Here is a 22,390-nt window from a genome sequence, read left to right on the forward strand (position 1 = left end):
AAAGTAGTTTATAAATTATGATTTTTTTTCTTCTATTTATCAGCAAATAACTCAGCACTACTTATGAGTTTATCAAATTGGCTACATTCATTGTAAATTTCAGACTCTAATCTTTCAAATCACACCTATTTTAAGTTGATCAAGGTAATAGTTTTGAAAAATATTACGATTATTCAAAAATAATGTTTTTTTACTCAAAAAATGAGATGCCTACTCTCAAATAAATGAGGCCTACAATTAATCAGGTGCAAATAGAAATATAAAACCAGTCCTAATTGAAAGAGAACAAGTGGACAAAAAGATTGAATCCAATATTGGGTGATAATATTGCATAATGAGTGATTTATAAGCTATTTTTTGTAGTCTGGTCATTTTTGACCGGGAACACCACAAGAGTAACAATGTGCCATTTTGTACAAAATAAAAGTTTTTCAAAACAAAATTCCTGGTGAAAAATTAAAATAGACTAGTGTGATCAACAGTGCCAATTTTCTTCAGATTTTATTTCAAATTTCCAAAATTATTCAAAAATAATGTTTTTTTTTACTCAAAAAATGAGATGCCTACTCTCAAATAAATTAGGCCTACAATTAATCAGGTGCAAATAGAAATATAAAACCAGTCCTAATTGAAAGAGAACAAGTGGACAAAAAGATTGAATCCAATATTGGGTGATAATATTGCATAATGAGTGATTTATAAGCTATTTTTTGTAGTCCGGTCATTTTTGACCGGGAACACCACAAGAGTAACAATGTGCCATTTTGTACAAAATAAAAGTTTTTCAAAACAAAATTCCTGGTGAAAAATTAAAATAGACTAGTGTGATCAACAGTGCCAATTTTCTTCAGATTTTATTTCAAATTTCCAAAATTATTCAAAAATAATGTTTTTTTTTACTCAAAAAATGAGATGCCTACTCTCAAATAAATGAGGCCTACGATTAATCAGATGCAAATAGAAATATAAAACCAGTCCTAATTGAAAGAGAACAAGTGCACAAAAAGATTGAATCCAATATTGGGTGATAATATTGCATAACAAGTGATTTATAAGCTATTTTTTGTAGTCCGGTCATTTTTGACCGGGAACACCACAAGAGTGACAAGGTGACAAAACCACCCCTAAAATATTAAGAAAATTGTCACAAAACATTTCAGAAGTATTTATACCATTTGTGAAAAAAGTCACAAAGTTTCAGTCCAAAGCGATAACATTAACTAGTTTTTTCGGGAAAAAGAAAATCTTCTCCGGGTCAAAATGACCCGAACACCACATGAGGGCTATAGGGCGCCTTCACTACGAATCCCAGTGGGCATTTGATGTCAATTTGACATCAAATTGATGTCAAAATTACGTCAAGAAATAGGTCAAAAATGAAAGTCAAATTGACGTCAAAGTGTTGATGTCAATTTGACGTCAAGAGTTTGACCTCTGCTGATGTCATTTTGCCAAACAAAAAGGTGAAACGCATGGCCGTACACTTATTACCAGCTTTACTTAAACTAACCAGATTTACTTTATTTAATTTCCAGTTTAATGAAATCATATTTTGTATTTTAAAGTCACCATGATGGTGGTTAGCGTTTGTTTTAGTTGTGCTCTTGACCCTTAACTCTTAAATATATATTTAAAAAAATCTCTGGCTGCTATAACTGTGTGTTTATAAAGCACAATTGTTGTAGCTAAAAAAGCCATGAGATCAAGAGATGTTGGCTTTTCATTGATGATGAAGATGATATCATCATGTATATGCCTGAAGACCTGATCTTATTCAGTGTCTAATGTTTTGATTATATAGAACTTGCGGTTTTAAAACTGTTTTTATTCATAATAGAAGTCGTTTGACTCAGTGTTGTTTATCAAATAATATACTTGGTTTTTAAAAACTACTTAGTGCACAAAAACCATTAATCTATGGTATCACTTAGACACACACAGACATCAAGAAACAGCATATGAATCTCAACAATGGTGACACTCAAACAAAATATCCAGATATTCAGATCAACTCCAGCTGCATAATTTATTAAAGCCGCAATGCATGCTGGGAGATTTTGGTGAGTTTTGATTGGTGGTACCCAGCATGCACTGCAGCATGAAGCATTTCATTGATTGTCACCATTGTTGAGAGTCATACACTGATTCTTGATGGCTAAGTAATAATGTAGATGAAAGTTCAATGCACTAAATGTTATTAGAATCATTTATATTATTTGATAAACAATATTGCTCTCATGCTGTAAAATTTAATGGATTCTATTATAATAAAACATAAAAGCCACAAGTCCTATATAATCAGATGATCAACATGATCAGTGATTTAGGCATTAACAAGATGATATCGTCATCATCAATAAACAGGCTCATGGCTTTTTTAGCAACAACACATGTGCTTTATAAACACACAATTATAGCAGCCAAAGAAAATTTTATATTAAAGAGTGAAGGGTCAAGAGCACAACTAAAGCAAACGCTAACCACCATCATGGTGACTTTAAAATGCAAAATTTAAATGATTTCATTAAAATTGAAATTAAATAAAGTAAATCTGGTTAGTTTTAAGTGAAGCTGGTAATAAGTGTACGGCCATGCATTTCGCCTTTTTGTTTGGCAAAATGACTTATTATCAAACTCTTGATAGAGGTCAAACTCTTGACGTCAAATTGACATCAACACTTTGACGTCAATTTGACTTTCATTTTTGACCTATTTCTTGACCTAATTTTGACATCAAGGTGCCCGCTGGGATATGGCGATCGTCACCTTCATTTTTGCAGCCGAGTCGACACTGTCAGAAAACACTTATTAATAAAAATCAATGCACGCGTCACCTGATTTACAAATGCACATTTTGCTTGTTGCACGCACACATATTATGTCGAAATAACGAGATATTAGGCTATGTTGAAATAACATTATTATTAATAATACATCTTTTAGAATATGTGATTGAATGCTGAATTACCACCTTAATTAATACGCTTGTTCAATTAAAATAAAATTAAAACTTTAATTGTGATCATTAAAATAATTGAATATTAAATATTTAGTGGCCAAGTTTTGCTCATTTATATATATATATATATATATATATATATATATAGTAGTGATAGTTCATTCTAAGTTTACTCAAGTGGAAGAATGTGACTAATAAGCTTAGGCCTACTAGCACATGCATTATATTTTAAAATAGAAGTAGATTATCTTAATATCAAAACCTTAAATTTTCTCTGGACTCAATGACAAATACACATCTGAATGTTGGAACGAATAAAAAAAATTTGAAAATCACATTCATGACGATTTATGGTGATTTTATTTATGTTAGACCTCTGCCTACATTGACGCTGATGCATTAAAGAGAAGGGGCTCCCCTGTTCCAAGATAGCGGCTCTATTGACGTTTTCATTCCAATGAAGTGCTGTAGCCAAGGCAACATCTAGTGTATATATCTATGTATTAGAGATGCGCGGTTGGCAGTTATAGCCGCGGACTCGGGCGGATGACGTGACGAAAAATAAAATTTGAATTAAATTCAGGCGGTTGAACCAAACAAATGAATTTATTATGTACACACCAATCAGCGGATGGCGGGCGGGTGCAGTTTTGAAAATTGGTCAAAAACGTTGGTGCGGATGGATGGCGGACGGATGTTGAGTTTTGTGATGCGGTTGCAGATGAAATAATAGCCCATCCGCGCATCTCTACTATGTATGGTATCATGCTGACTTACACAGTAATCAAGAATCAGCATATGAATCTCAACAATGGTGACCATTAAAAAATGATTTATGCCACAATGCATGCTGGGAGCCATGGATAAGTTTTGTATTATGCTAGTACCCAGCATGCATTGCAGCATGAATACTTTTTTAATGGTCACCATTGTTGAGATTCATATGCTGATTCTTGATGTCTGTGTGAGTCTAAGTAATGCAATATCTTTTCTGTGAAACTCTTTGTGCACAACTATTTGTAAAATCCTTCATACTATCTGATGGTCACAACATGGCTAGCTCTTATGCTGAAGAATCACAGTTTTGAGTGAAACTAATATGTTGCCCCTTAATCAGAGATCAGAGAATCAAGTCACTAAATGATGATTGTCATCATCAATCCTTCACCATCAACACCCGATCAGACTTTTCCTTGCCTTTTGTGCCATAACAAAAATGTTTTATAAACACTCAATTGCTAGCCTGACGTCGTTATACTCAGATTCTAGTCAGAATGTGAGTCTGATACTTCTCCATAGAGATTTGATTATGGGGTGTGTCTCAACCGAACCAGGAAAAAAAAAAACTCTGCACTCAATTGGATAGACCTACAACCAATCAGAGCAACGGAGTAAATGACGCATGTTCTTCATTCATATTTTCAACCAACAAAATGTCGCGGCTCTCTGTTCCTCTTTTAAAATGAATGCGCTGTCCATATCTTCTATAACAGACGCGATGGCGGAATCTACACATGATGTTTCATAAACAAAGTTCGGGAGGAGCACGTACAAATAATCAATCCAATATCAACTTGTCATCAAACATTGCCATGTCTAACGTTACCCTATCTATCAGCATGAGGAAGCATATTCACTCTGTAAACTTACCTAACACTCCTTGACAGTTTTTCAGCATCCCTCCACCACCCCGAATCCTCACTCTTGTCTTGTTCTCTCACAACCAGGAATACGGGGGAGTATGGCTACCGAGCCCACAGCCCCCTCCCTCGGACAGCACGTCATATACGCATTTATTCTATCGACTTATTTGTGTGAAATCTTATATACGCATTTATTCTATCTGACTTATTTGTAAATGTGAACTCGTGAAATCTCAATTCTCCAGCAGCAGTCGTCTTTGTTGTAAACTAATTCAAATCAAGCGCTCTTTGGTGACGTGGATGATTACGTTACCGTTGCTCATCTGTCCATCATCGTATAAAGCCCGCCCTGACAATTTGATTGGTCCGAACAATTTTTGTTTGGGCATAATAGCTCCTCAACGGAGCGAGTCCAGACCGAACTTCCCGACCAAAAAATGTTGTGGGCGGGGTTCGGGCTGGCACCCAGGCTACTCAATTGCAGCAGCCAAAGAAAATCTTAAGTCTCAAGTCTCAAGTCTCAAGTCTTATTTATTTATATAGCCCTTTATCCTACATTGTAGACCAAAGGACTGAACATCCAAGAGATTGTAAAAAAAAAAAAAATAAAAAAAAAAATAAAAAAAAAATAAACATACATAAAATACATGACATACAATGACAAGATCAAGAATTAAAAGCCACAGAATAAAGATACGTTTTAAGACAAGATTTAAAAACCACAACTGAGGATGCAGACCTTACATCAGGAGGAAGTGCATTCCACAGTCTAGGACCAACAACTGAAAAAGCTCGATCCCCTTTTGTTTTTAAGCGAGTTCTCGGTACAAACAATTGAAGACAATTGGAGTACCTTTGTGCTCTGCATGAGTTCATACGCACCAAGTCCTTAATATATTTCGGGGCCAAACCATGCACAGCTTTATAAACGTACAACAGAACCTTGTACTGTATTCGCTGTTTCACAGGAAGCCAATGCAGTCTTTCTAGAACTGGAGTAATATGTTCCCTTTTCCTGACACCAGTAAGGAGCCTTGCGGCAGCATTTTGTACCATCTGCAACTTCGAAGTAAGAGATTGATTGATACCAACATAAAGAGCATTACAATAATCCAAACGAGATGTAATGAATGCATGAATAACTTTTTCTAAGTCAGGAACAGACAGAAAAGACTTCATTTTCGCAATTGTCCTCAATTGGTAGAAGCAATTTTTTACCACATTTTTGACCTGATGATCGAACATAAGAGCACAATCAAAAATTACCCCTAAATTTCTTATTTTGGGTTGAACATATGTTTCCCAAGAGCCAAGAAGGCCCCCTAAATCCCTGTCGTCATTGTTTGTCCCGAAAACCAAAACTTCCGATTTGCTGGCATTTAACTTCAGGCCGTTTTGCTCTAACCAGGCAATCACCTCCTGTAAACATAGTACCAAGGATTGATTAGTGCTCGGGACACCAGCACTGATCGGTAAATATACCTGAATGTCATCAGCATATAAATGGTATGAGATACCATGTTTCTTAAAAATGATGCCCAACGGCAAAAGAAACAAAGAAAAAAGAATAGGGCCCAATATTGATCCTTGTGGTACTCCACACTCCAAAACAATTGACTTGGAGGAAAAATCCCCAACCCTAACAGAACATGAGCGTCCCTTTAGATATGAGGAAAACCATTTTAAAACCGTCCCTCTCAGCCCCACTAGATGTTCCAACCGATCAATAAGAATAGTGTGATTGATTAAATCAAAGGCTGCACTCAGATCTAACATAATTAAAGCTCCTCTAGTCCCTGAGTCTGCAATGAGTAGCATGTCATTTGAAACTCGTAGTAGAGCAGATTCAGTACTGTGTCCTACTCTGAAACCAGACTGAAAAGCATCTAACAACTCATGATTGGCCAGATACGAACTTAACTGTGTTAAAACTACCTTTTCCAATACTTTGGAAATACAAGGCAGCTTAGAAATGGGCCGATAATTATTAAAATCCGAAGGATCAAGGTTAGGCTTTTTAAGAAGGGGCTGAATAACCGCCTGCTTAAAACTATAAGGAAAAATGCCTGTATAAAGACTGCAATTGACAATAGCAGTAATACAAGACCCAGTATAATCAAACGTCTCGGACAGCAAGTCAGAAGGCAAAACATCCCAACTTGCAGCGGGTCGTTTCAATTTGTCAACGATCAGTTTAATATCCTCAGTAGTAACCATATCAAATTGATCAAAATTATTAACACTTTTAAAAGTATCTCCTGTCAAGCCCTTCAAAGCACTAAAACTAGCTCTGATTGTATTAACTTTCCCTGAAAAAGTATTCAAAAACTTTTCACAACATTCTGTAGATGATGGTAATGACGCAGTACGAGAGTTCAAATACCTATTAATAGATTGAAACAAAGTTTTTGGTGAGTTTGAGTGCTGCAATATAATTTTTGAAAAGAAGGCTGATTTTGCCTCCTTCACAGCCTTCTGATATCCCTTGCGTGATTCTACTAAAATCTGCTGTGAAATCGTAAGTTTGTCCTTTTTCCAGGCCCGTTCTGCTCGCCTACACTGCTGTCTAAGCGTACGTGTATGATCATTCAACCAGGGCTGTAAATTGACTTTACTAGACCTAAGCTTGTATGGGGCAACAGAATCTAAGATTCCAGAACACACCGAATTAAAAGCAGAAAGTAATTCTTCAGGGTCAGCCTCAGTAAATGCAAACTCCAGCCAGGATACTTCTAAACTTGAACGAAAAGAATCACCAAACGCCTGCGGTGTAGACTGAGTAATTATACGTGAGCGTAAGCCAGAAGGCTGATGCTCCGCCCGTACAAATTGCATATTTAAATTAAATGTGACAGGCATATGATCTGAAAGGCAGGCATCCATTACAACAACATCACAGACAGCTACACCTAAGGAGAAAACAAGGTCCAGTGTATGTCCTTTCTCATGAGTGGGCCCAAGTACATGTTGTTTAAAATTAAACGAGTCCATTAGGTCTGAAAAAACCTTTACCAAAGGCTTCCCAGGGCAGCATATGTGAATATTAAAATCCCCAACAAGTAAAATATGATCGGACAATAATAACATGGTGGATAAAAACTCCGAAAATTCTTGAATGAACGCTGGAGAGTACTTTGGTGGTCGATAAACAACGATTGCCAAAACAGGCTTGTGAAACTCAAGCCTTAAGAGCTGAACCTAAAAACTCAAGTAACATGTGGTCGATAAGCGGTGGCATTTATACTGCTGCTTACTAACAGTAGCTAAACCCCCACCACGACCCATGCAAAAGTGCAAAAGTCAAGGGTCAAGAGCTCAACTAAAGCAAACGCTGATCTATATCATGGTGACTTTAAATGAAACTCAAATCATCAACTTCTAAACCTTTGTTAATTCTAATAAGAACTTCTGTAGATGAATGGCAGTAATAAAGTCAAAGTGGTTAATAATAAGTGAAGCTTGTAATGCTGTTTGTGGAGTTGTTTAATCCTCCTCTGCTGAGATCTTGAGATATTTAATGTCTTCTTTTATCTCCAGTTGATTTTGCTGTGGCTGGAAGTCAGTTGTAGTTCTTGTGTTTCTCTTTCCTTCAGTGATTCTGCTAGTTAACAGCAGGTGCTCATCACTAATGCTCAATCATCACTTAATTAATCACTTAATTATACAATTATCATTCTGGGATCTAGAAATGTTCTATAACTCATTCAGTTTGAGTTCTGTTTCAGTCGTTCAAGTTTCGGTAATATTTGAGTGCTGTGAACTCAATTTTATTTAGTACATATTACTGTTAGGTTTTACAGTGTATTTGTCATTATTTAACTTTCATAGAAGTTTGTCTCTGTTTGTCAGGAGGACGCAGGTGTTTGGTGTTGATGACAGTGTGTCTCGGGCTCATTTGTGTTCTTCTGCTGGTCTTCATCACACTCCAGCACATCACCATCACAGCAGAGAGAGACCTGTTAAAGAGTTACAAGAACACAGTTGAAGAGTTCAATCACACTATCATCAGCTTAAAGGACAATTACACTGATCTAATGATTGATAAAGATCAACTGAAGAACAACTTCAGCTCTTTGAGTCAGAAGAAACTGGAGTTAGAAAGAAAAGTCACGTCTTTGGATGATGAACTAAAGAAGAAGGCTTCTACACAAGGTCAGTTGAAATCAGTTTTTTGTCCTAGTTCTCTTTTTCTTTACTTTATGCACACAGTTTTGAAAAGTGTTTATGTACAAAACTCGGTGTGGTCCAGGGTTTTTTTCCATATCCAGTGAGTCGAAGAGCTGGTCTGAGAGCAGGCAATTCTGCAGAGATCGAGGAGCTGATCTGGTCATTATCAACACTGAAGAGAAGCAGGTGAGATTGTGTGAGTGTCTGTTAATCAATGAGAGGAATCACACTTATTCCTGTCTTTATTCACATACAGAGGTTCATAACTTCATTCATCAAGGAGAGAGTGTGGATTGGTTTGTCTGACTCTGAGACTGAAGGCATAATGAAATGGGTGGACAATTCACCACTGAATACAGGGTAAGTGATAAAACACTCACATAAAACCACTGTGAATGCATTTGTTAAAGGGATAGTTAACCCAAAAGATTTGCTGTTATTTACTCACCCTCAACCATCCAAGTTGTACACAGCAAAAACTCCAGTGTTAAAGGCACAATATGTATTTTTTTTTGCTTTAAAAATATAAAAAATCACTATATCTATGTTATATATTTTTTAAAGTTGTGTATTTACATTATCCCGACAGTTCCAATTAACTTCTAAATCCAGAGAAATTAATATTTTAATTCGAAGACACGGACCGTGTCTTTATTTCCGTTTTGTCGCCGTCAATGCCGTCATATCCGTGTTGTCTCTGGTTTCCGCTCGTGCTGCCATGGCAACCAGAGCTATGAACCAGAGCCCTCTGATCTGACGCGGACAACTGTGTAGTTCGCAATGTCTATTTGCACGCTGTTGTTGTTTCGTTTAAACATTATGGACCATGGCAAGCAGACTTTGGATAAAAAAGGAGAACTAAACCGAGAATCAATATCAGCGCGGTGTTTTCGAGATGCCGAGAGCTCCCATAGACAGTATAAACGAGAGCTCCACGTCCGAGACTTCGACAACTCCTACATGTACTTTATTAAACAGGTGAGCACATTTACATAAAACTAATCAATGTTATATAGTTCAACAATGATATATAACTCGCATCGCGTTTGGAGCTGATAGCTGTCAGGCTTGTGCACAATTCAGAATTGAATTGAGAATGACTCCTTAATTCCAATTCAATTCTTGAATTTGAATTGAATTTGAATTGATGTCAAAAACAGGATCTAGAATTACAATTCGAATTTGAATTAAAGGAAGCAGAATTGCAATTCAATAAAAATTCAAAGAAATTCATATACATATTTTAAGTGAAGTGTTTAACAATGAAGCTTTACGTCAGATATGATTGCATTATAAATGATATTAGTTTGAACTACTTGTACAGATTACATTAAAAGGATATGTTTTCCCCCAGCGATGAATGTTAAAAGCAATGTAAAAAAAAAAAAAAAACGAATTAAACAACATTGAGGGGGTAATTTATTTCAAGAATTTGATCAATATCTATTTTAGAACAAAATGTATTTTTGAGGAATTTTTTTTTGAGGAGTAAATAGTTACGTGAAATGAAATTTCTGTTAATAAATTACAAAATTAATGTAATTGTATTTAGTTGTATTACTGAGGTAAAATGTTTAATTCAATTACTAATCAACTTAAAACGAAATTGCTTTGCATTGATAAAGTTATCCAAATAAAGTAATCCAAACCACATTTATAATGGGTAACTAATAACAGTAATAAGCAAAAACATTTCCAAAATAACCTTCCTAACACTGAATGCATGTGAGACTCAACACATTCTTTCTGTTGTGTGACTGAGTGGAATTTCTTTGAATTGCCATGAATTTAATTCCACTTCCTGTCATTCCAATTCAAATTCAATTCAATGTCCTGTGGGGCGGAGTAAATTCAATTCAAATTCAAATTCATGAATTGAATGGAGGCCAATTCTCAAATTCTGAATTTTGCACAAGCCTGATAGCTGTCTCTTATCAATCCCGAACTGCTTCATATCACAGTCATGATAAAAGCATCGATGTATTCAGTCATCCATAAACATTATTAGATCAGCCGGCTTGACGTTGACGACAAAATCCATAATTCTTAGCAAATGTTGCGTCATCAAACTACGCCTTTGTTATTGTAAATAGGTTAGCGTCCCCTAGTGGAGAAAAATCCCATACTGTACGTTTAAATTAACACTCCTGGGAGTGTATATGAGTCCACACTCAAGAGTGTAAAGTGTTAAAATATGAGTGTTAAAGTTAATGAGATAATTAAGTGATTAATTGATTGATGATTGAGCATTATTGAAGACACCTAATGTTAACAAGCAGAATCACTGAAGGAGAAAATCTCAAATTGTAAGCCACCGTTATGGTGATCAGTGTTTGCTTTAGTTGGGCTCTTGACCCTTAGATGTTTACTTTAGATTTTGCTTGTCTGCTGTTATTGATTTATAACAGTCAGATGAACAAAGAAAAAACGTAATCTGATGGTGTTGGTTATATTATGATAATCATCATTTGAACTTGATCACTGAACTCATTAAGAGCCTTATTTCTTAGATTTATGTTGTTGATTACAGCATAACTGTGATTCTGCATAAATATCCAGAATTTTAGATATTATATAAAGGATTTCTTAAAAGTTGTTTTGAAAAAAAAAAAAAAATCATTCTTTAAGGCACACACAGATGTTAAGATTCAGTCTATGCATCTCAACAATGGTGACGAGCAGAATATTCAATTAGGGAAAAGTAAATTACATAGACAATTCAGATCATAATTTATTCATACCGCAATGCATGATGGGAGCCACTGCAACATGCTTTATTATTGTCACCATTGTTGAGATTCACAGGCTCATTATTGATGTCTGTGTTTCTAAATAATTCCATTTGAAAGTCTTTTGATCAGAATAATGTTTATTAAATATTTTTGAGTATATGAAAAATACTGAAAATCATATGCTGTAGAATCACAGAGCTGCTGCAATTAACTAGTTAAACCAAACTATCTCAATAAGTTTAGATAGTTTCGTTTTTTCAGATCGCAACATGATTATGTCGAAACATAACCAACACCATCAGATCACATTTTTTCTTTGTTCATCTGACTGTTATAAATCAATAACAGCAGACAAGCAAAATCTAAAGTAAACATATAAGGGTCAAGAGCCCAACTTAAGCAAACACTGATCACCATAATGGTGACTTACAATGTGAGATTTTCTCCTTCAGTGATTCTGCTTGTTAACATCGGGTGTCTTCAATAATGCTCAATCATCACTAAATTAATCACTTAATTATCTCATTAACTTTAACACTCTTGAGTGTTAATTTAACACTCATATTTTAACACTTTACACTCTTGAGTGTGGACTCATATACACAGGAGTGTTAATTTAACACTGGAGTTTTTGCTGTGTAGGTGATTTTTTTCTTCAGTTGAACAGTAAGGAAGATTTTTAGCTGAAACCATTATCCTTGGTGATTCATATAATGAAAATCAACGGCTATCATCACTTTGAGAGTAAAAAAAAAATAAAAAAAATAAAACATTAACAAGCAAAACAAAATGAAAGGTAACTGGAACAGAAACTGGATTATTTGTTTTGGTTGAATGTAAAAATATTAATTTTAGGATAATTGAACTTACTTAACTTAATTGTTTTGGACAAAATTAATACAGTTAACCTTATTCAACTAAAGGCCATTGGATTACAGCCACTTGCATGCCCATGACTAAAACCAAACAAGTTAGTAAACCTCTCAATTTAATCAGAGGTGTATAGTCCAGGGGTCAGAAAGTAAAAGTCCTGCCATATGTTTATTCCACCCATGAACTCAGCAGCTGATTTCACTAATTAGTTCTCTCTCCTGCTGAATTAGCAAATCCAGGTGATTGGAACAAAATACTGTAACGCAAAGCAGATGGTCAGTTCTGAATAGTGATTAAATTAACTGGATCCTAATTTACAAACCAAACTCTGTTCTTCTTGGACTGTGGCACAAAGCAAATGGTGTCTGTCCTTTTGATTAAATTACTGGATTCTGATTTGCAAACACAACTCTTTTCTTCCCGAGTAAACAAAGAAACATCCTGTTTTACTGCTCGGCTGGGACATGTGACCAGCAAAGGCGCCGCTCTGGCTGGGATCCCCCATGTCGCCTGACACCTTACAGCAAGCAAAACGTTGTGTAACAGATGTTCGACCATGCCCCCTTGATGTTAATCTCATCAACTCAAGACACACGCACACACATACTGACTCCCCCAAGGGGGGAGAACCAGGGTTCACCACGCGGTTCGAACTGTGAATGACTCCGCACGCACAAACGCACACACACACACAGAGACACTCTCACATGACCACGTGTGGTCAAAGTATCCTGTTAAATGTATGAAATGTCACTGCATGAAAAGAGGTGTATCCGGACCAGTATACTCCTGTATACACTGCTGAAATTCGGAAGAATCCAGGAGTATACTGGCCGGATAGCTCAAATTCCATGGGTCTGTATATATCCGTATACATCCGAAATGATACCAAATCGGATGTATGTTGTGGACGTATGCTACAGCCATTTGTTGCCATGGCAAGTAATCCCATCAAAGGTTTTTTCAAGAGAACATTTTCACACCTTTGTGCACCTTTTGGCCTTCCCCCGTTGGTCCTTTTCTTTTAAAACCACTCCCATTACCCAGACCACTATTGGAGGACAGGACACATTGAAAACCCAGGAAAGTGATTTGATTGGTTACTTTCAGAACATAGCCCACCCTAGGCCTTATCGCACAGTGATTTGATTGGTTATAGGCCAGCTATGCAGATATTGCTCAGTATACACTAAACCCCCCTTACCCAATTGTAATACATTCAAATATAATTTTAAAAACACACACAAAGAACAATGAGAAAGTCTGTCATTTTTATTAAGGTAAATAAAACATTCCAAAGAGCATTATAAACAAGCATTAAAAAGGAATGGGGGAACAAAAATATTTGAAGGGATGAAAATGTAAAGGAACAAAAACAAATATAACATGAACATTCCAAAGAACATTATAAACATACATTCAAATGAATGGGGAAAAATAAATGTGAACAAAGGTGTAAAGGAATAAAATACAAAACGTGGAGATAAGCAACATGCACATCAAAAAGGAACAAATATACAAAGTATACAATATAAAACGAGATCAATAAATAAGAAATATAGAAATTAAAGTGTATATAAAATATATGTAAATATTCATTTTTTCAAACTGCCATGATGCACTGGTGGTGTGACATGTAGCGTGGGCCAGCCTCTAGTCTGGTTTGTAGTACCTGGCAGAGAGCAGATAACTCTGTGGTTCTGTTTGGTGGAGACCTCACCATCCACACTGGCCTTCCATCAACAATAGCATCTTCATCAGACATCAGTTCTATTGTTGCAGTCTTCCACAGTTCCCTTTCTGTGTTGGTTTGTACAACATTGGACCTGGTCTCCAGCAACTGCAAAACATGACAGTAATTTAACCACTAAAACACAGAGAGGAGGACAGATACATTCTGAAGAAAAAAACCAACAAAAAAACTGCTTAACCAGTTTCTTAAAGGTATAGTGGAGGATTTTTCCGAATTTTAGAAAAGAACCGCCCCCTCCACTTTCACATGCGCAACACTCTACCTGCTCCCGAGAGAGAACGCCTATTAAATGTGTACGAGAGAGCATGCACGGGCCCAGTTCTCCTTGTGCATGCTCTGTTTACAATTTGCTGTCGGCATCGCTCATACATGCTTACTTGCAAGCACATACGATGGCCTTACGTAAACATATCACCAGAATGATTGACAATTAGGAGGAACAATAGTCTTGATGATCCACCCGGAAAAAGAAAATCCTCCACTAAACCTTTAACTTACCCGTCTCTTTCTTTGACGGTTCTTTGCAATGTTCTTCATAGTGTTTCTTTTCTGGGCCTTTTCAGGCTGAGCCAAAGAATACTTCCTCCGCCAAAATGTCTCAAAATACGTCTTGCAACCTGTTAAATAAATAAATGTAATGCCAATAAAACTAAGTAAAACAGAGGACATTAAAATGATTACAACATCTTTAAGATTACCTTTTAAACATTCAGGGTCAACGTCTGTAAAAGTTGTCCTTAATTCTTCGAAGAGGTTAGTGGTCACAGCCAGGTTATGTGATGAATTTATTCTGGGGGAAAAAGTTGCAGGCATCATTAATGAAATTCAGTTTTGGTATTTCAAATCCATATAGTAGTAGATTAAACTAACATTTACAGTATACAATACGCAGTCTTACCCGGTTTGTGGATCGTATTTGTGTGGTTGTTCTATTACAGATTCCTGTAAAGTTTGAAATTAAAAAGTATTTAAATGGATTCACAATCTGCAAGAACCACAAAACTGAATTTTCAGTTTGAATAAGTTGGCCATCACAGTAAACATAAGAGACAAAACATATCAGTTCATAAATTTTTAAGATGTCACGCAGCGCCTCTGATATCTTTCCGGTTCGTGCCGCCTTCTGCTTATACAAGGCCACCAGTGCAGGTGTATGTTGGTCAAGCACAGCATAGAACTGGTTCCGTATGTTGACGTTTGTGATGCGTTGGAACTCAGCACAAAGCTACAAAACCAAAAACAAACAAAAATAATTATATAAAAAGACTAATACTCGATTTGCAACAGAAAACACATTTGTGATGCAACATGTTCAGTTAAAATACATTGTTGAGCAACATGGTCACATGCAAAGTGATAGTTCTTACACACAGTGAATAGTGGCATTTGCTGTTCCAGTTGAATGTGATACATATTAAAAAATTGGCAGAGAAATATGTGTGAAGAGTGGCAGAAAAGAGAAGTGAGTCTGTTTTACCTGTGATTCAATCCGAAGAGCCGGCCATTTCCCCAAGAAGTCCTTCACCTGCACAGATAAAACAATCAATATGAAACCAGTCAAATAATGCAATCAACCTCTTTACAAATTAATGATACAAAATTTCAAGTTAATGTAACTTACCGATAAAGTTGCTCTCTGTTGACAATGTAGGTCTGCACATGCACACAAAAACAGACAGCAAAATATTTAATTTTTAAGAGACTTTTGATTGATGCTAATGAATTAGGCTCCAAATAAAAGAAATGGTGAAAAATAGTTACAGCCTAAATTAACATTTGAGTCACCTTGATTTTGGGGGATGCTCACTGCACTCCTCCCACTTAAACCTATAATAAAAAAGACATTTGTAAAGGTTTAATAAAAACTTGCATAGTTCATTCGGTAACTATTATGTCCATAACCTTAACTTTGTTTGAGTAAAAGTTAACGTAACTGGTAACGTTAGCCACTAGCTCATTTGGGTGCATGTAGGAATAACATCACATTGACAACACTCTTACCAGAGCAGGGCGCTTAATACAAACAGCAGCAACACACTCAAAAACAGAAGGACTATCGCTTGCTGAAATGAGTTATTGACTAACGTTAACATTATTGCCCTGCCACGACATTAACAGTACATAGGAAATTCTGTCACTAGCAGGCGGACTGACGGCAATCGCGCCCGTGGCACCCCGCTTGCAAATTAAAAATAGCCTCGTCTAACAGTCAAATATCACGTGTAATATGATATTCTTACAATATTACAACAAGCAAAGTAGTTTTGAAGTGTTTTGGTTTACTTACAAGTTGTTTGATTCTTGATACCACGTCGCTCGAGAGGGTAGCCATCTTGGATAGATTTTTCAGGTAATGTCAGTTAGGGCCGCACGTCATGACGTCATATCACGTGATCGACAGTACACTTTAAAATAGTGAGTGAACCAGCGGTGTTCACTCAGAAATGCTGAGGCACACAAACATATTTGTTCATAGACATTAATAGTTTAAAGGTGTATTAACTCAGCAAGAGATTTTAACTGTAGTGACCTCAGTCTTTATAAGCTAGTAGAACTGTTCGGGCACAGTGTGATGAGACGAGTGAGTCATCTCAATTCAGTGGAGTAGAAAAGCTCAGGTTCCTTCTACCTTTTTAATAAATATCAAGTCACCTTTATTTATACAGCGCTTTTTACAATACAGATTGTTTCAAAGTAGCTTTACAGAGATAACAGGAAAATAATGCAAGAAAGTTTGTTTCCAGAAGAAAATAGCTTCACAGTCCAGCTTATGTCAGTTCAGTGGTGATTCATTTTGTTGTATAAATAAATAAATAAATTTAAATGTGTATATACAGTGAGGAAAATAAGTATTTGAACACCCTGCTATTTTGCAAGTTCTCCCACTTAGAAATCATGGAGGGGTCTGAAATTGTCATCGTAGGTGCATGTCCACTGTGAGAGACATAATCCAAAAAAAATAAAATAAAAAATCCAGAAATCACAATGTATGATTTTTTTACTATTTATTTGTATGATACAGCTGCAAATAAGTATTTGAACACCTGAGAAAATCAATGTTAATATGTGGTACAGTAGCCTTTGTTTGCAATTACAGAGGTCAAACGTTTCCTATAGTTTTTCACCAGGTTTGCACACACTGCAGGAGGAATTTTGGCCCACTCCTCCACACAGATCTTCTCTAGATCAGTCAGGTTTCTGGGCTGTCGCTGAGAAACACGGAGTTTGAGCTCCCTCCAAAGATTCTCTATTGGGTTTAGGTCTGGAGACTGGCTAGGCCACGCCAGAACCTTGATATGCTTCTTACAGAGCCACTCCTTGGTTATCCTGGCTGTGTGCTTCGGGTCATTGTCATGTTGCAAGACCCAGCCTCGACCCATCTTCAATGCTCTAACTGAGGGAAGGAGGTTGTTCCCCAAAATCTCGCAATACATGGCCCCGGTCATCCTCTCCTTAATACAGTGCAGTCGCCCTGTCCCATGTGCAGAAAAACACCCCCAAAGCATGATGCTACCACCCCCATGCTTCACAGTAGGGATGGTGTTCTTGGGATGGTACTCATCATTCTTCTTCCTCCAAACACGTTTAGTGGAATTATGACCAAAAAGTTCTATTTTGGTCTCATCTGACCACATGACTTTCTCCCATGACTCCTCTGGATCATCCAAATGGTCATTGGCAAACTTAAGACGGGCCTTGACATTTGCTGGTTTAAGCAGGGGAACCTTCCGTGCCATGCATGATTTCAAACCATGACGTCTTAGTGTATTACCAACAGTAACCTTGGAAACGGTGGTCCCAGCTCTTTTCAGGTCATTGACCAGCTCCTCCTGTGTAGTTCTGGGCTGATTTCTCACCTTTCTTAGGATCATTGAGACCCCACGAGGTGAGATCTTGCATGGAGCCCCAGTCCGAGGGAGATTGACAGTCATGTTTAGCTTCTTCCATTTTCTAATGATTGCTCCAACAGTGGACCTTTTTTCACCAAGCTGCTTGGCAATTTCCCCGTCGCCCTTTCCAGCCTTGTGGAGGTGTACAATTTTGTCTCTAGTGTCTTTGGACAGCTCTTTGGTCTTGGCCATGTTAGTAGTTGGATTCTTACTGATTGTATGGGGTGGACAGGTGTCTTTATGCAGCTAACGACCTCAAACAGGTGCATCTAATTTAGGATAATAAATGGAGTGGAGGTGGACATTTTAAAGGCAGACTAACAGGTCTTTGAGGGTCAGAATTCTAGCTGATAGACAGGTGTTCAAATACTTATTTGCAGCTGTATCATACAAATAAATAGTTAAAAAATCATATATTGTGATTTCTGGATTTTTTTTATTTAGATTATGTCTCTCACAGTGGACATGCACCTACGATGACAATTTCAGACCCCTCCATGATTTCCAAGTGGGAGAACGATGTCATCGTCCAGCTCAGTTCAGATCTCATATAATAGTGTCAATGCAGGCAGATCAATAATATTGTTGAATATTAACCCTCTGAGGTCGGCAAACGCGCCGGCACGTTTTGCTGGGTTTTCTTCACATTGTAGCACTATAAACTTAAATTACTCCATCATTTATGGTCATACAGAAAAACGAAATATAAAAAAAGAATCTGTGATATTTCTACTTTCGTATGTGTCCACTTACAATCAAATCAAAACATTGTGCTTTTGTAAAATAAAGAAAATAAACAGGGTGTGCGTTCTGCCTCTCCGTCGTGGTGAACTTTTTTTTCTTGAGCACGTCTATAAACTGAAACAAAACTCAGCGAATACTTATCACACATTTATGAGCCATATACCTTTATAAACATTTAAGTGTGTACTTTTAAATGATCGGATTCAAACTGAAAACAAATATTCTCTGTTTAAGTAATTTGTATAAAACCAACAAGATGTCCAGCTTCTCAAACGCTTCCTAATTATTTTTAATTTGACCACGCCCACGTGCGCAAAAGAGATTCACATGCAAATCTCCACATGGAACGCGAATGCGCTCATTACCTCAAAAACAAAACACCAAAACACTTCACAAGTCTCTGCTTTTCGTCGAGTTTGAAAGACGTGCCGTGAGCTTACATTGGATTTACCTCAGAAGAAGAAGAACGCGATTTGAAGACAAGAAAGATGTAAGGTAAGAAATTCGTACATATTAGTTTGTTATTGTTGCATAAATTTCACATTGCAGTTGAACTGTTGCTAGATATATGGTGAATATTATAATATTTAGACCCGTGTTTACTGTTACTGTGTTTGTGGATATCTGCTCAAACGTCGATATGTATATGGTAACCATAATGTTTTATATTTGAGCGTAATCGCGTTTGAATGTATCATATTTTGGAGCGCGATCGCGTTTGAAAAGCAAAACGCACCAAACGGCTTCATGTTTTTACTATTATCTCATTTCATATCATCATAACGAATGGAAACATTTGAAGTAACATGATAATCAATATATTTTTCTCTAGCTTAGTTGTTACTGAAATCTTTTGGAAGATTTATAGGCTGCTATAGGTTATTGGTATTATTATTTTACTTTATACAGCACTGCGCATAGCCTATGCCTACAAGGCACAACAAACCTGGTGTTCATTATATTATATATTGTTGGAAACATTTGTGTGTGTGTCTGTGTGTGTCTATTCTGTGAATTTTAAAAAGCAATTTTAAAAATCTAAAATTTATTCCCAAAATCGTGCAGGCCTTTCTCTTGATATCAGTATGTTCACTTTTTTTTTTTTTTTCAGGGCCCAGATGCCACTGAGTCCTGCTGACTTCAACATTCACATGAGTCTCTGTACATGAACATGGTAAAGTGAAAATCAAACACCTTGGAAATGAAAGGTATGTACAATGTTTTTTAGGAATGGCACAAAGGTCTCTGTCTTTGGATCATTGTTTTCAATGACTGCTTTTTTGTCATTTGTTGTGTATCTTTGGATTATGTTGTGTTGTAAATAAATCCAAACAATCTAAAAGCCATTCTTTTTTAAATCTCCTCATTCTTTGTGCAAGGTTGCTCAGAATGACAGGGCCTGATAGCTCCTAATAGGAGCTGTTAGGGGAGGGTCTTTGTCTTTCTCAGGTGTGAAAAGCTTACATATTAATTAGCTCCCGCATAAAGCTTTCTCACACAAAACACGTCGTAAATTTTTTAAATCAATATATTGTCTTCTCTGAATGAGCAGTCAGGATGATTTTCACATAGTTTTAGAGCAAATATTCTAGGCTACGTCATACAATTTTCAAAAGTCTTGTGAAGAAATAATCAGTAGGGGTTTCATGACCTTATTTCAGTGAGAATTTTTTTTTGTATTTTCACAAACCACGCATAAATGTCATTATCTCAAAACTACAAACTTGTACATACATGCTGCTGATATATTATTGTAGCAGAGTTTGTGCTGAATACAGTGTAATTAGACTTTAGCCATGAAAATGTCACAAGTAACAGAAATAACCACAAATGTCAGAGCATGTCAGAACACCTCCAGGGCCCAGAAAACAGCTTAGACCCCAGAGGGTTAAATTAAATGTCCCCAACTAAGCAAGCTAAAAGCCAATTGTGAAAAAGGTGACAAATGTTGTTGTCTGCTATTTGTAAAACTTCACAATAAAATTTGAGATATTCTGAAATGTTTGGTTCATTTTTCTTCATTTGTTCCATTAAATTCCTTTGTTTATTTCATTAAATATTCAGATGTTTTTGTGAACGTATATGTTCAGACTGGGTGTTTATTTTGCCCTATTTTTATAAAAAAATATTTGATTAAGAGACTTTTTTTTCATGCAGTGGTTTTAAGGCCCTGACACAGGCGACGTGAGCCAACCCTAGAGTCGGCTTTAGTCATTGCTAGTTCTTTGACGTCGGTTTTGTGTTTCAGGGCCTTAAGAATTAATTTATTTTTCTGTACAAAAAGCTTGTTTGCTGTAGCCTATAGTAATCCAGAGATAATTCAATCCTGAAGTCCACCCTGGCCACCCCGGCCACCCCTCCCTCTGAGAACAGCCAGCACTGTGTTAGTGTCAGTCATTAACATATGAAAGGTCTTCACACCTAACAGTCGTCAGTCCCCTCACAGTAAATTCCCCGGTGTTAAATTAACACCGCTCGGTGTTCATATGGGAACCACCAGCAGGGTGTTAAAAGTAACACTGAAGCAGTGTTAGAGTTAATCAGATAATTAAATAATTAAGTGATAATTGAGTGATAATTGTTCGATTATTGAAGACACCTGATGATAACAAGCAGAATCACTGAAGAAAAGAGAAACAAAAGAACTACAACTGACTTCTGGACACAGCTGTAGATGAAATCAACTGAAAAGACATGAAATCGCTCTTATTACAAATTACCTTATTTCTGTCATTCATCTACAGAAGTTATTTTTGGGAATGAACAAATTTTTAGATGAAAATGTTTGGTCACCATTATGGTGATCCGTGTTCCCTCTAGTTGGGTGGTTTGACAATTTATACAAAATGTTATGTTTATTGTTGTCTTTGTAACAGTGTTTACTGAAACACATCATGTGTTACGAAGAAAACCATAAACTAATATATGATGTATATTTCATCATCATCATAAAGAAAAAGTTTGACAAATGTCATAACTGACCAAAAAAAGTAACTTGTTATCACCAGATTTTTACCATCAATATTTTTTTTTTTCAAAGATCAACCATTCTGAATTTTAATTTTCAAATACATTGCGAGAAAATAAACCAACCACACACACTGACATCAAGAATCAGCTAATGAATCACAACAATGGTTACATGCTTCATGCTGCAATGCATGCTGGGAGCCATTAGTTTTATAATATGGTGGCTCCCAGCATGCATTGCTGCAGGAAGCATGTCACCATTATTGAGATTCATATGCTGATTCTTGATGTCTGTGTGTGTCTTATATAATTTTCTTCACAATATTCACAAAAAAAAAAAAAAAAAAAATCAGATTGTCTGTTCAGTGGTAAGAAATGATCATTGGTGAAAAAGTAATCTTTTAACACCAAATGCCATTTTGGCCAATTTAGGAGATTAGTGAATTGTTTTATTTCACGATGGTTAAAACTACATCACTTGATCATCTTTGTTTCTGTCATACTTTGTAACAAAATTATGTGTTTCGATAAACACTGTCACAAAGACCACAAACTTGCATAGCAAAGCCAAGAGTCAAACTGCCCAACTAAAGCAAACACTGATCACCATAATGGTGAATTTACTAAAACATATCATTTCCAATAAAACATAAACATCT

The 22,390-nt window shown here is 36.3% G+C and overlaps 1 protein-coding gene across 1 annotated transcript in view; it reads left to right on the forward strand.

Annotated features, from left to right (window-relative positions):
• Window positions 1–22,390, forward strand: part of LOC311285822 (uncharacterized protein) — a 37,232-nt gene that overhangs the window by 4,026 nt on the left and 10,816 nt on the right. The window contains exons 2-4 of the mRNA XM_084401626.1: window positions 8,452–8,754; window positions 8,852–8,955; window positions 9,026–9,129. Coding sequence (XP_084257752.1) covers window positions 8,452–8,754; window positions 8,852–8,955; window positions 9,026–9,129 — 511 coding nt within the window. The remainder of the gene's footprint in view (window positions 1–8,451; window positions 8,755–8,851; window positions 8,956–9,025; window positions 9,130–22,390) is intronic.

Source organism: Rutilus rutilus (genome assembly GCF_951802725.1).
Source record: "Rutilus rutilus genome assembly, chromosome: 2".
Lineage (NCBI taxonomy): Eukaryota > Metazoa > Chordata > Actinopteri > Cypriniformes > Leuciscidae > Rutilus > Rutilus rutilus.